General features: G+C 36.1%; 1 protein-coding gene across 6 annotated transcripts in view; it reads right to left on the bottom strand.

The window, feature by feature from the left end:
- Positions 1–1850: 1850 nt before the first annotated feature.
- TGDS (TDP-glucose 4,6-dehydratase) overlaps positions 1851–12086 on the bottom strand; it is a 21274-nt gene continuing 11038 nt past the window's right edge. For 2 of the 6 annotated variants that reach the window (XM_005882390.2, XM_014530081.1), the window contains exons 6-12: positions 11346–11444; positions 10024–10083; positions 7371–7414; positions 6518–6683; positions 4710–4768; positions 3760–3857; positions 1851–2404 (exon numbers count right to left, since the gene is read on the bottom strand). In XM_005882390.2, the coding sequence (XP_005882452.1) occupies positions 2319–2404; positions 3760–3857; positions 4710–4768; positions 6518–6683; positions 7371–7414; positions 10024–10083; positions 11346–11444 (612 nt within the window). In that variant the 3' untranslated portion in view covers positions 1851–2318. Of the gene's footprint in view, positions 2405–3759; positions 3858–4709; positions 4769–6517; positions 6684–7370; positions 7415–10023; positions 10084–11345; positions 11445–12086 lie in introns of those variants that run through there. The other 4 variants (XM_014530080.1, XM_005882391.2, XR_001359848.1 and 1 more) reach the window with 4 other exon arrangements.

Below are 12086 nucleotides of genomic sequence, written 5' to 3'. Positions count from 1 at the left end.
AAATTTCAATAAATGAAATGAAGACCATCCATCTAAACAGTTAACAGGGGTTATCTTCCAGTGGTAGATCATGGGTGATTTTCTTTTTTTACTTATTTAGTTTTCCAAGCTTTCTGCAATAAACAAATATTCTTTTTGAAATCAGGAAATCGATAAATGCCACAAATCTAACAATTTCAATTTCTACCGTAAAATGTTGAGTTAGCTCTCTGCTGGTAGAATAAAGTCCAAGAATGTTTTCACGGCAGACAAGGCCCTCCATGAGCTGGCCACCACATTCCTCTCTAGCCTAATTTCCCCATAGAGCAATGGTTCTCAAAATATAGGGTGCATCAGAATCAGTAGGCCCTACCCACAGAGTTTCTGATTCCAATCAAGTCTGAGATGGGGCCCAGGAATTTGCTATTCTAACCACTGGTTTCAATGCAGTTGGTCTGGGAACATATTTTTTAAATTATTGTGATAAAATATACATAACAAAAATTATATCTTAACTATTTTTAAGTGTATAATTCAATAGCATTAACAATTTACAACATTGTACAATTACCCTCATTATCACTTTTAGAACTTTTTCATCTTCCCAAATAAACTCTGCACCCATTAAACAATAACTCCCTCTTCCCCTCTCCACCCAGCCCCCAGCCCCTGGTTAACCTCTACTCTACCTTCTATGTCCGTGAATTTGCCTACTCTATATACCTCATATAAGTGGAATCATTTGTCAGCATCTGCTGGTGTCAGTGTTCCAGATTTTGGGTTAATAGGTGTGCAGCGGTATCTCATTGTTCTGTTAATTTGCATTTCCCTTGTGACATGAAATGGAGCATTAATTTTTTTTAACACTTTGTTGCATTAAAAACAAACAAACTGGTTTTTCATGCTATGTTCCTAATGTCTGTCAAGGTCATCTTCTGAGATGAGACGAATAAAGTGAGTCTATTAAAATTGAAAACAAAAGTATACACAAAAATATATGTCAGAACAAATGATACGGCAAGTGTTTTTATTTTGTCATCTACCCTCAATGACCAACTCCACCACAGACAATTGCTCAGTTGGTCCCATTTCTGCCTGTAACTTCCTAGCCTCCCTGAACTTTCACCTCAACCTCCCTTACACCTGGCTCCCGATCTCCATTTTCCACAGGCTACCTCCAAGAAGCATTTCTTCCCCACACAACCAAGACCTGTGGAGCATTTCAGTTCCTCTCACTCACTAGTCCTACTGCCCGACCTGATTCATACTATTCCCAATTCTGGCTCAATCTAACTATTTTTACATATCTCAGAATTTTGAAGTTACAAGTGTTCAACTTCAGTTTGTGTTTGATTTCTGTTTGGCAAATCCTCTTACTAATGTTGGATGTGCCTACTCTTTCCCCAATCTCCACATTCTCAAGGTCCTCACTCCATTTCTCTCCCCCTCCCTCACCACCTCTGGGCTAATGACCTAGCTTTCTACTTCACAGAGAAAACAACCTCAATCATGCACCGAAGCCAGAAAGCGGGGCTTACTCTTGGACTCTTTTCTCTTTCTCAACACAATGTCCAATCAGTTACATTTTCAAATAATCTTAAAGGAATTAAAAATACATAATTAAGTATTTAAAAATTCTTCTACAGGAAAATAAAAACATTCATTACTAAAAAAACATGTTCTATATTAAATACATTAAAATATAGATCATTTTATAAATTATTTTAAACTTTCTGATACAAGGTTACTTATACATAGTTCAATGACTAACTTTGAAAATATAAAAACTATGTCCTTCTTTTAAAAAAGATTTAACTTCATGTTACAAAATTATCCAAAGTTAAAAAGTGCTTCCATTTTGTTCCATTTTCAAAGCAATTGTAGCACAACATCATACCTTAAAAAAAAAGACGAGTTAGGGCCTAAGTCTCATCCTGCTTGCCTAAAAATGAAAACTTCAGAGACTTTCCAGTCAGGAAAAGGCTGGGAGGCTGGCTGAGTTCAGTGCCAGCAAAGCTGTCATCGGCCGAGCTAATACTGCCCTTGTTCTCAGAACCAGGCAATGCCTCCATCTGCCCACTCCTATGAAGGAGCCCTTCTATGCCTACTGGTTCCTAATTCAGAAAAGTTTCCTGAAAGAATTTCGATATTTAAATCCTATGCCAACACTGAAACTCTTCTAAAGATTGAGGAATTTGGCATTTGGATTTTATACAAAAAGTCATGAAATAAAAAAGAAAAAGAAAAAGAAAAAGAAAAAAAGACACTTCATTTGGTCACTTGATTTCTTATCTTGTCGAGGTAGGATAATTTTCTTCTTTTTCCAAAAACTGTCCTAACTACACAAACGGTGGCTGTGCTGGGAAGGGTTCTAATGCCTTGTCCGCATTCTTCCAGTTGTCAAAATTTTCTTTGTACCACTCAACTGATAGGGGGGAAAAAAGACAAAAATCAAAATTAAAAAACTAAACATCAGTTAACCAAAATTTACTGAGTTCTGCTAAGTAAGAAAAGTCTTGCCCAACAGCTTATGAAGACTGCCTAATGACAATATGATTTTGAACTGACATTAATCAGAAGATATTTCATCAACGAAAATTCAGATTTAAAAATCAACTATTTTTTTCTTTTTAACTTCCAAAGTGCTTCAATGTTTAATTTGCTGGTGTAAGTGTTTAAGACATTCTGATTTTAAGAAATTCGGGGGGAAATGAGATAAATCATTTGCATTAGTTTTAAAGTTACAGAAAATAGGTGTAGTATTTTATTCATGTAAATGTAGTAATAATGCATTACAGGCATAGTGAAATGATATGAGTTTCCTTCTATTACTATGCAAAATTATTTCATGTTGCTATACTATCAGTAAAGTTTTTTTAATTTAAAAAAAGATAAATTAGCTTTGAATTTGCTTTTTAAAATTTAACACAAGTATTTTGTATTTTAAACTCTGAATCAAGAATTTATGTTTGGACATATTTTTTCTCATTAGTACATTTCTAAATAGAACTTTAATATATATACACACAGACTTTATATATACCTATTTTAATAGATATTTCTATACATATTCAACTTGCTTCCTATTTGTTTGTTTCAATATAAAAAGACTCAAGATACTTGCCTTTGACTCACTTGATAGAGCATCGGCCTGAAGACCTAAGGGTCCCAGGTTCGATTCCAGTCAAGAGCAAATGCCCAGGTAGTGGGCTCGTTCCCCAGTAGGGGGCATGCAGGAGGCAGCCGATCAATGATTCTCATCACTGATGTTTCTATCTCTCTCTTTCCCTCTCCCTTCCTCTCTGAAATCAATAAAAACATATTTATTAAAAAAAAAAGACTTAAAACACTTGAAGACTCTAAGTATCTATATTTCATCAAATCTAAAATGACACTTATCTTAAGATAGACCATTATTTTACATACCACTAAGAAAGAAAAACGTTGCAATGATAATTTTAAGATGCTAATGACTGTAAAAATACATAACTTTTAAGGACATGAAAAAAAGTAAAAAATTGTGTACCTGAGAAACAATGAAATTAAGTAGCTGATAAATGCTAAAAAGATATAGGAAGACTGATCAGAAGTTAGTCTATGAAATTCAAGATGCTTAGGAAATATAGTACTATTGCTAGAAATATATTAAATGTAACAATGTGAAAAGTAAAAATGATTCATCGTAATATTCTACTGAATTTGTAGTGTTCTAAAAAGAAACCACTTTTTCTTTAAATTTTTCTCAACCTTCATCCCTCAAATGACCAATTCATAACATACTTGTTTTCTTTATTCCTTCTTTCCAAGGCACTTTAGGTCTCCATCCTAAGCCATGTATTTTTTCTGATTTCATTGGATATCTCATGTCATTGATGGGTCTTGGAAAACAAAACAGATTTAAAATGACACTGTGGAAATATATTTACAAATCTGAATACTAAGAGAAATAATGGGTGTCCATGCATTTTCACCATAATTCAGATTTTTTTCTTAAAAATTTTCTCCCTGATGACATGACCATAGAAAATTTATAAAATAAAGTGTATACATTTTTAAAATCATCTATAATCCCAGATGCCTAACACTCACTGTGGCTTATCTTCTCATTTCAGCACAATCTAAGTATGAATGCAGTAGGTCATACCTAAATGTTTGATGAATAAATAAATGCATATAAACTTATTAGGATTCTTGTGTTCCATATCCTGGGCTGGGTACTTTATATTATAACTGAACCTTAAAATACTTTTTAAAAAGCAAGATAAGTCCTAGCTTGTTTGGCTCAGTGGGTAGAGCATCGGTCTGTGGATTGAAGGGTACTGGGTTTGATTCTGGTCAAGGGCACATGCCCAGGTTGTGGGTTCGATCCCCAGTAAGGGGTGTGCAGGAGGCAGCCAGTCAATGATTCTCTCTCATCATTGATGTTTCTATCTCCCTCTCCCTTCCTTTCTGAAATCAATAAAAATATTTTTTTTAAAAAGCAAGATAATATTTTCTCTTTTTCACACTCAAGGAAACCTCAGTCTTGGAAAAGGTCAGTAAGTTTCTTTAAATCACACAGTTAGTAATAATGCTACACTTTATTCTTATGACATTTATAATTAGAAAAAAATATTTTAGTAGAAAACTCAAAATGGACAAACTAGTTTCTGGTTAAGTCCACATATTTTATAATTTTATGAGTACCTAAGATGCCAAATCTTTCCCCAACGTTTTAACTTGTTACTCACCTATCATTAACATAATCAACCCAGTTTTCCATTTCAGACTCTGAATTGGTCTCTTTGATCTGTCAAAACGGAAAGGGCTTTTAAGTCAAATTATAAAATGAGACCAGAGAATAAGAATGGTTTTCAATAGAGGATTCAAAAGACAAGGAAAACAACTTCCTGAAAGCGGGAGAGACAACTAAGATGAACAGCATTTTAGTAACTTTCTGTACTTTATAACCCAATCTCTACCTGAAGCTCAGAAAGAATACATATTGTATATTATGGCAGAAAATAAAATATTTTGGCTTTTGGTTATTACTCATTGTGATATTGTGATTTAAATAAGAAATATACGTTTGATAGTCAACCCTGTTCCTGTCACGGAGCTCCTGAAATACTTGGAATTTCCTAAATAATAAGAGATAAAGGTGTCTTTTGCTATTTATAATAAGCCCTTTTCAATTGCATCAGAGTTGATGTTAGTAACTGATCTTGGGGAAGCTCCTAAGGGTGGGGGCTGGCTGCCAGGAGAACCAACCAGGTGATTAGAGGGATAGAACTCAGCCCCCATTCCCCACACACCTGGGAGAGGAAGGGGAAGAAGTGCTTGAGGTTGAATTAATCACCAATGTGTTAATCAATCATGCCTACTTAATGAAGCCTCCATAAAAAACACACACAACACACACACACAAAGACAGGGTTTGGAGTTTCTAGCCTGCTAACACATGGAGGTGCTAGGAGAGGGGCATGCCCAGAGAGAGCATGGATACTCCACGCCCCTTCCCTCACACCTTGCCCTATGTGTCTCCTCCCCTGGCTGTTCCTGAGCTACAGCCTGTGTAAAAGACCAGTGATCTAGAAAGTAAACTGCTTCCTGAGTTCTATGAGCCACTCTAGCAAATTACCTCCAACTTATAGCTGGTTGGTCAGAAGCACAGGTGACAGCCAAGTCTTACAAATGGCATCTGAACTGAGGACAGTCTTGTGGGACTGATTCGTTAACCTGCGGGATCTGATACTCTCTCCAGATAGAAACCATCAGAATTGAGTTAAATTGTAGAACACCCAGACGGTAAATGACAATTGTTCGGTGTGGGAAACCCACACGTTAGGAGTACAGAGAATTCTGAGAATAGTGCAGAGGAAAACAAGTTTTTCAATACACTCAGTCCTCCTTTCCACTGAATTCTGAGATTTATCATTGATGTTCACAAATACATACAGACACTCATAACCATAATTATTTACATATCATTGTTCCTTTATTCTAAGACTTAAAGCTTTTTATTTCTAAAATTGAGGTATATCTTTTATTGGATAGGTAGATTTAATATATTAGGATTTTCCCCCCGAAAAACTGTTACTAAATGAGTGATATAATTTCAAATGACACATCTTAGTGTATAGATAGTAAACATAGTGATTGTCAACCTTTTACATCTCATGGCACATAAACTAATTACTAAAATCTGTGGCACACCAAAAGTATATTTCTTGCTGATCTGACAAAAAAAATAGATATTATTTTTATTCATTCACACCAGACGGCCATTGTTGTGTTGGCTGTTATCTTTTTCTTTTTTTTTACAATCTCATGCTCTGAAAAGAGGTCAGTGCCCCTGACTAAATAGTTAGGTATTATTACATGTTTTAAAAATTCTTGCAGCACTCTGGTCAAAAATTGCTGGTATATATAATTATAAATTTTATGTATTATTTATTAACCTTTCAATTGAATAAACTGTAAATTGTTGATTTTGACTAAATTAGTCATTGCTATCACTAAATTTTGAAAACACTACCCTTTCACAACATATACGTACCAGTTGTATTAGTTCTTTGGCAAGCTGGAGAACTGACATTTCAAAATTGGTTCCAATGTTATAAATTTCACCTGGCTTCCCCTTTTTTAGGACAGTGAGAAATGCTTCTACTACATCAGTAGCATAAAGAAAATTTCTCTTTTGGAGCCCTGATCCATGAATGCAGCTAAAAAGATTAAATAAAAGGAAATCATAAAATGTAAAAAAGTAAGCTCTTCCAAACCAAAGTAAGGCAACAATTGAGCACAACTCCAGAAAAGCCAATTCCCAATGCGATCCTAGAAATCTTTTACTGAAAACACAAAATTTCACAACTTTTCTAAATTTTATCCATAGTTCTTAAATGATCTTCAAACCTCCTGAGGGTACTCAGTAGAAAAGTGGCAAATATATGTGACCCTCTGAGAAATATTTATTCATCAATTGTATACCATAAATTTATTTTGAAGAAATATCTACAGTTTTATGAATTAAATAAATCCTTTCAAAAAGTAAAGTTATATACAGATAGATGTCAAATTTTATGCGATAACTGAAAGTTCAGGATAAATCATTTAAGAACTGAATTTTTTCCCTCTGTCACCATTTATTCCCCTTTCCTCCATTCTACCTCCCCGCAACCTCTTTCCCTCTAGTAATAACCATACTGTTGTGTGTCTATGAGTTGGTTTTTTTTTTTGTTTTTGTATTTTGCTTAGTCCCTTCACTTAAGAACTGAAATGATCTTAGTAAATAAATTATAAAGATGAATTACAAATTATACTTATTTTTTAAAGAACTATTGACTAAATGTAGAAGAAATTCCACAACATTTAAGAAAAGCATATGGGTACAAAGGTAAATAGTAACATACCATTTCCTGTTGTGTTGTAGTAAAGAAATAAATTTTGGAATAACCTAAAAGAATATTTAAATATCACTTTAGACTTTGGAAATTTACTCATTAATATGAAACTAAGCTCATCATATTATTGTTAAGAAATATACATATAGCCCAGCTGATGTGGCTCAGTGGTTGAGCATCGTCGACCCATGCACCAAGAGGTCGTTTGTTGGGGCACAGGCCCGGTTGTGGGCTCATTCCCCAGTATGAGGCATGCAGAAGGCAGCCGATCTATGTTTCTCTCTCATCGATGTTTCCATCTCTCTCTCTCCCTCTCCCTTCCTCTCTCTCTAAAATCAATAAAAACATATTTTTTAAAAAGAAATACACATATAGATGCATTCCAATTATTATCAGAGTTCAAGAAAAACCTATTACAATTTCAATAAGTAAAATAACTCTAAGACAGCTTCCTATTTCACAAAAACAAATTATCTCCTAGAAAAATATGAAAATAAGATAATATTATAAATAGTGGAAAATTTCAGAAAATCTTCATGAACAATTTGCTTTTTCATCACAAAACTCACTATTGTGTTGACTGTATAAGAGCAATTGCTTTATATATAACACCTTCTCAATAAGTGCTTGTGAAATTAATAAAAAAGTACATTCCAGCCCTAACCGGTTTGGCTAAGTGGATAGAGCGTCAGCCTGCGGACTCAAGGGTCCCAGGTTCGATTCCGGTCAAGGGCATGTACTTTGGTTATGGGCACATCCCCAGTAGGGAGTGTGCAGTAGGCAGCTGATCGATGTTTCCCTCTCATCGATGTTTCTAGCTCTCTATCCCTCTCCCTTCCTCTCTGTAAAAAATCAATAAAATATATTTTTAAAATAAAAAATAAAAAAAATTAAAAAATAAAAAAGTACATTCCGGTGCCTTGGATTCAAAGTAAACTTATGTTAAACAAGTTGAGATAAACTACTAATTTTATAATAAACCTGTTAAAGATACTCTAAAACTTAAGCAAAGTAGATATTAACACCAGCAGATCATGATAAGGCCCTTTCCTTTGGACAAACAGATTAATGCAACCAGCTGGGAAGTGAAAAACTCGCTCTAAATTTAGGATGAGAGGGAGCACAGTTACTTAAAATTGGGCTTAATGGTACAGAACCAATCACACAGGCATTAACTATATTTGACTACATTTCTTTTTTAAACTTCAACTTGTTGTTCCATTTATTTATGCATTCACTGGTTGACTCTTGTATGTGCCCTGTCAGGGGATTGAACCTGCAACCCCTGACGTATCAGGATGATGCTCTAACCAATTGAGCTACTCAGCTAGGGCTGACTACATTTCCTTTTATATTTTTTTTTCTTTATTGATTTCAGAGAGAAAGGAAGAGGGAGAGAGCGATAGAAACATCAATGATGAGAGAGAATCGGCTACCTCCTGCACGTGCCCTACTGGGGATCAAACCCACAACCCAGATATGTGCCCTGACTGGGAATTAAACCTTGATCTCCTGGTTCATAGGTCAACGCTCAGCCACTGAGCCACACCAGCAGGGTCTGACTACATTTCTTTATTCACTACTTGTACTACTTTCTGGAAGACATTCAGGCCTGCAACAATAAAGAGGAGTTGGAGAACAGTTAACCAGATGACTGCAAGATAAATTTATTTTCCCCCCTTTATTTTTTATCCAATCTCTTAGCTCCCTCCAGCCCTTATCTCAGTTCACTCCCAATATTACTCTAAGTGAGGACAGGGACCAAGCCTTAGTTGTCCTATCCCCCAGCCATCCTCAGGGGCCACACACTGCACTCTCTAGAAGTGCTATAGACAGAATTGCATCAAAGGACAAAGACACTAATGTGACCTATTTGGGGATTTCATTCAGTAGCAGGAAACAAACAATGTTCGACAAAGGCCTCAAGTGCACAGTCTCTCAGGGGAACACTTTAAGCGCAGAGAGGTTACCTAAAACTGAATAAAACAGATTTGCCAAAGCTCTACCACATGCAAAGTACTCCCTCTTGCCTTCACTGGGCAAATATTAGTGTACAGCACCATCTGTCTCTTTAAATCTCCCTGACTTTGGAGTCCTGCTTTCCAAAATGCACTCTGAAGTCAGCATTTCCAGTTCAGGATTCTTGGCACCAGCATGGCTGATTTCTATGGTGTCTCTGCCCACTGGAGATGCTTTCTTCCATACTGACATCCCGTCGCTGTGGAGTCTCAGATCAATTTCTGTACAAGCTTCCCCCATCACTCTCTAACTAGTTTTTACATTCATGTATAGCCTGACGTACTGGTCTTACTGCAAACCAGGAGTCTAAACTGCAGCGTGACACCAGTGCTTGGGAATCCTGCAAAGTGCAAGGCATTTTCACGTGTATCATCTCACTGGGTTCCTCAAAATCCTTTCTAATATTATCCTTACTCCTCAATCGAAAGATGATGCTCAAAGGGCCCAAGGTCATGCCAGCTGATGAATGTAAGGTCAAGACTTAAGCTCAAGTCTTCCAACTCTAAACCAGAGATCTGCATGTGGCCTATACAGCATCTATAAATTACGTATCATTACAACATAAATGTTGAACAAATAACTGAAGAGAGGTTATTATAAGTTACAATCACTAAAACACTCTGAATTTAGAAATAAAATGTACCTTTTCTGGATATTGATGTGGTCCATAAACATTACTGCTTCTTGTGATGACAACTGGAAACTTAAAGAGTATTTGACAGTAAGATAATGGAAAGGTCCAAAATAATAATTATCTAAAGTTAAGCAGTTTTAAAATATGGCACTTTTGGCTAAATAATTCCACACACCTTAAGGACAGAGCGAAGGGATTTTTTTTCTAATGTAAGACTCCTGAAAAGACGGGAGAGGATGGGATTCAGATAAAGGCGGAGGTTTCAAGAGGAATTTTTTCTTTATTGGGACAAGGGGAGGACAAGTATAGATGAAGGCAGGTTTGTAAGTTTGACAGAAGAAAATGAAGGAAATTTCCACCTGATTATTTCAGAGACCACCTCTAGGTTTGGTTAGATGTTATACTTCAAAGCTTTCTCTGCTGTACCAAACCTTACAAATAAAAAACCTACCAGGAAAGGGAAAAGGACCAATGCTACTGGAACACAAAAGGCAAGAGAATGTTAAGTCATTCTTTGCCTTGCCTTTCTGGCCCAGGCCCTAATTACTCCGGAATTTTTTCTTTATTGGGACAAGGGGAGGACAAGTATAGATGAAGGCAGGTTTGTAAGTTTGACAGAAGAAAATGACGGAAATTTCCACCTGATTATTTCAGAGACCACCTCTAGGTTTGGTTAGATGTTATACTTCAAATTGGCTTTCTCTGCTGTACCAACCCTTACAAATAAAAAACCTACCAGAAAAGGGAAAAGGACCAATGCTACTGGAACACAAAAGGCAAGAGAATGTTAAGTCATTCTTTGCCTTGCCTTTCTGGCCCAGGCCCTAATTACTCCCACAGATCAGTGGGAAGCCAAATGTAGGGGGTTCGAGCTGATAATTCATACTGGGTAAGGCTCCCCGCTGACACTGTCAGAGCCACCGGGGAACTCTGCCTCCTATTCACAAGGAGCCACGAGAGGTGAATTGTGCAGACAGGAGCACAGAGGCGGTAATCGAATCTGCCCTCCCTCTCTCTTCCTTCACTCCCAGGATTCCTGGGAACAGGGCTTTTCACTTTAGCTGTAATACTCTACCTATTACTGAAGTAAGAAAAAAAACACCATACAAATCATTCCTTTAAAAGATGAACTAAACAAGAAGTAGATCCTACATTGTCCACACGCTATAGAAAATCAGTTTTTTTAAATTCCTTAATATGTAACTTTTCTCACTACATATCTTCTACCCTAGAAATGAAATATTGCTAATGCTAACTTGACGTTTTAACATCTAAGTCCAAAGAAAAATGATTCAAGAGTTTTAAATTAAAATTTAAATTAAAGTTCTTACTTTATATTGTTCCCAGTAAGATTGTACAAAACACTCAGCCTCTGCCTTAGATGATGCATACGGATTTGTTGGTTGTTTGGGTGAAGATTCATCAAATTCCTAATTTTAAAAAGATAAATTTCTTTTAAAAAGTAGTATGCATACTTTCTAAGTAGAGAAATCAGAAAACATATTACAAACTTGAAATGTTAATCATTACATTAAAAAGACATTAATGAACCCCAACTATGTGCCAAGCATTTCTCTGAGCACTTTAATGTAGTAACCTATTTAAAGTTCACAACCACCCAATGAGGCAAGAGGCAGAACAGCAAGTGCAAAGGCCCTGAGACAGAAGTGTGGTCAAGGGAACTACAAGGAGCTTTGTGAGACGGGAGAGAAATGGGAGATGAGGTTGGAGAGCTCGAGGGAGGCAGAATATGTGGAACCTTGAAGGCCAACATCAAAACATTAACTGACCTTGAGCAGAGTAGTAATGTCATGATCTTACATTTAAAAAATTATTCTGGCTACTGTGTCACATCAGATGTAGGGTGAAAAGGTACAAGGAGGAAGAAGTTCAGCTTATAAAAAAATGCAAGAGAAATGAAAATGGTTGCTTCTCAGAGGTGAGGTTGTGGATTGAAAAGTGGTTAGGGCAGTGATGGCGAACCTATGACACGCGTGTCAGAGATGACACGCAAACTATTTTTTTGGGTTGATTTTTCTTTGTTAAATGGCATTTAAATATCTACACTAATA

This window comes from Myotis brandtii, unplaced genomic scaffold (assembly GCF_000412655.1).
Source record: "Myotis brandtii unplaced genomic scaffold, ASM41265v1 scaffold71, whole genome shotgun sequence".
NCBI classification, from domain to species: Eukaryota; Metazoa; Chordata; class Mammalia; order Chiroptera; family Vespertilionidae; genus Myotis; species Myotis brandtii.
The sequence above is the reverse complement of the archived record's forward strand: the minus strand, read 5'-3'. Positions and strand labels throughout refer to the sequence as shown.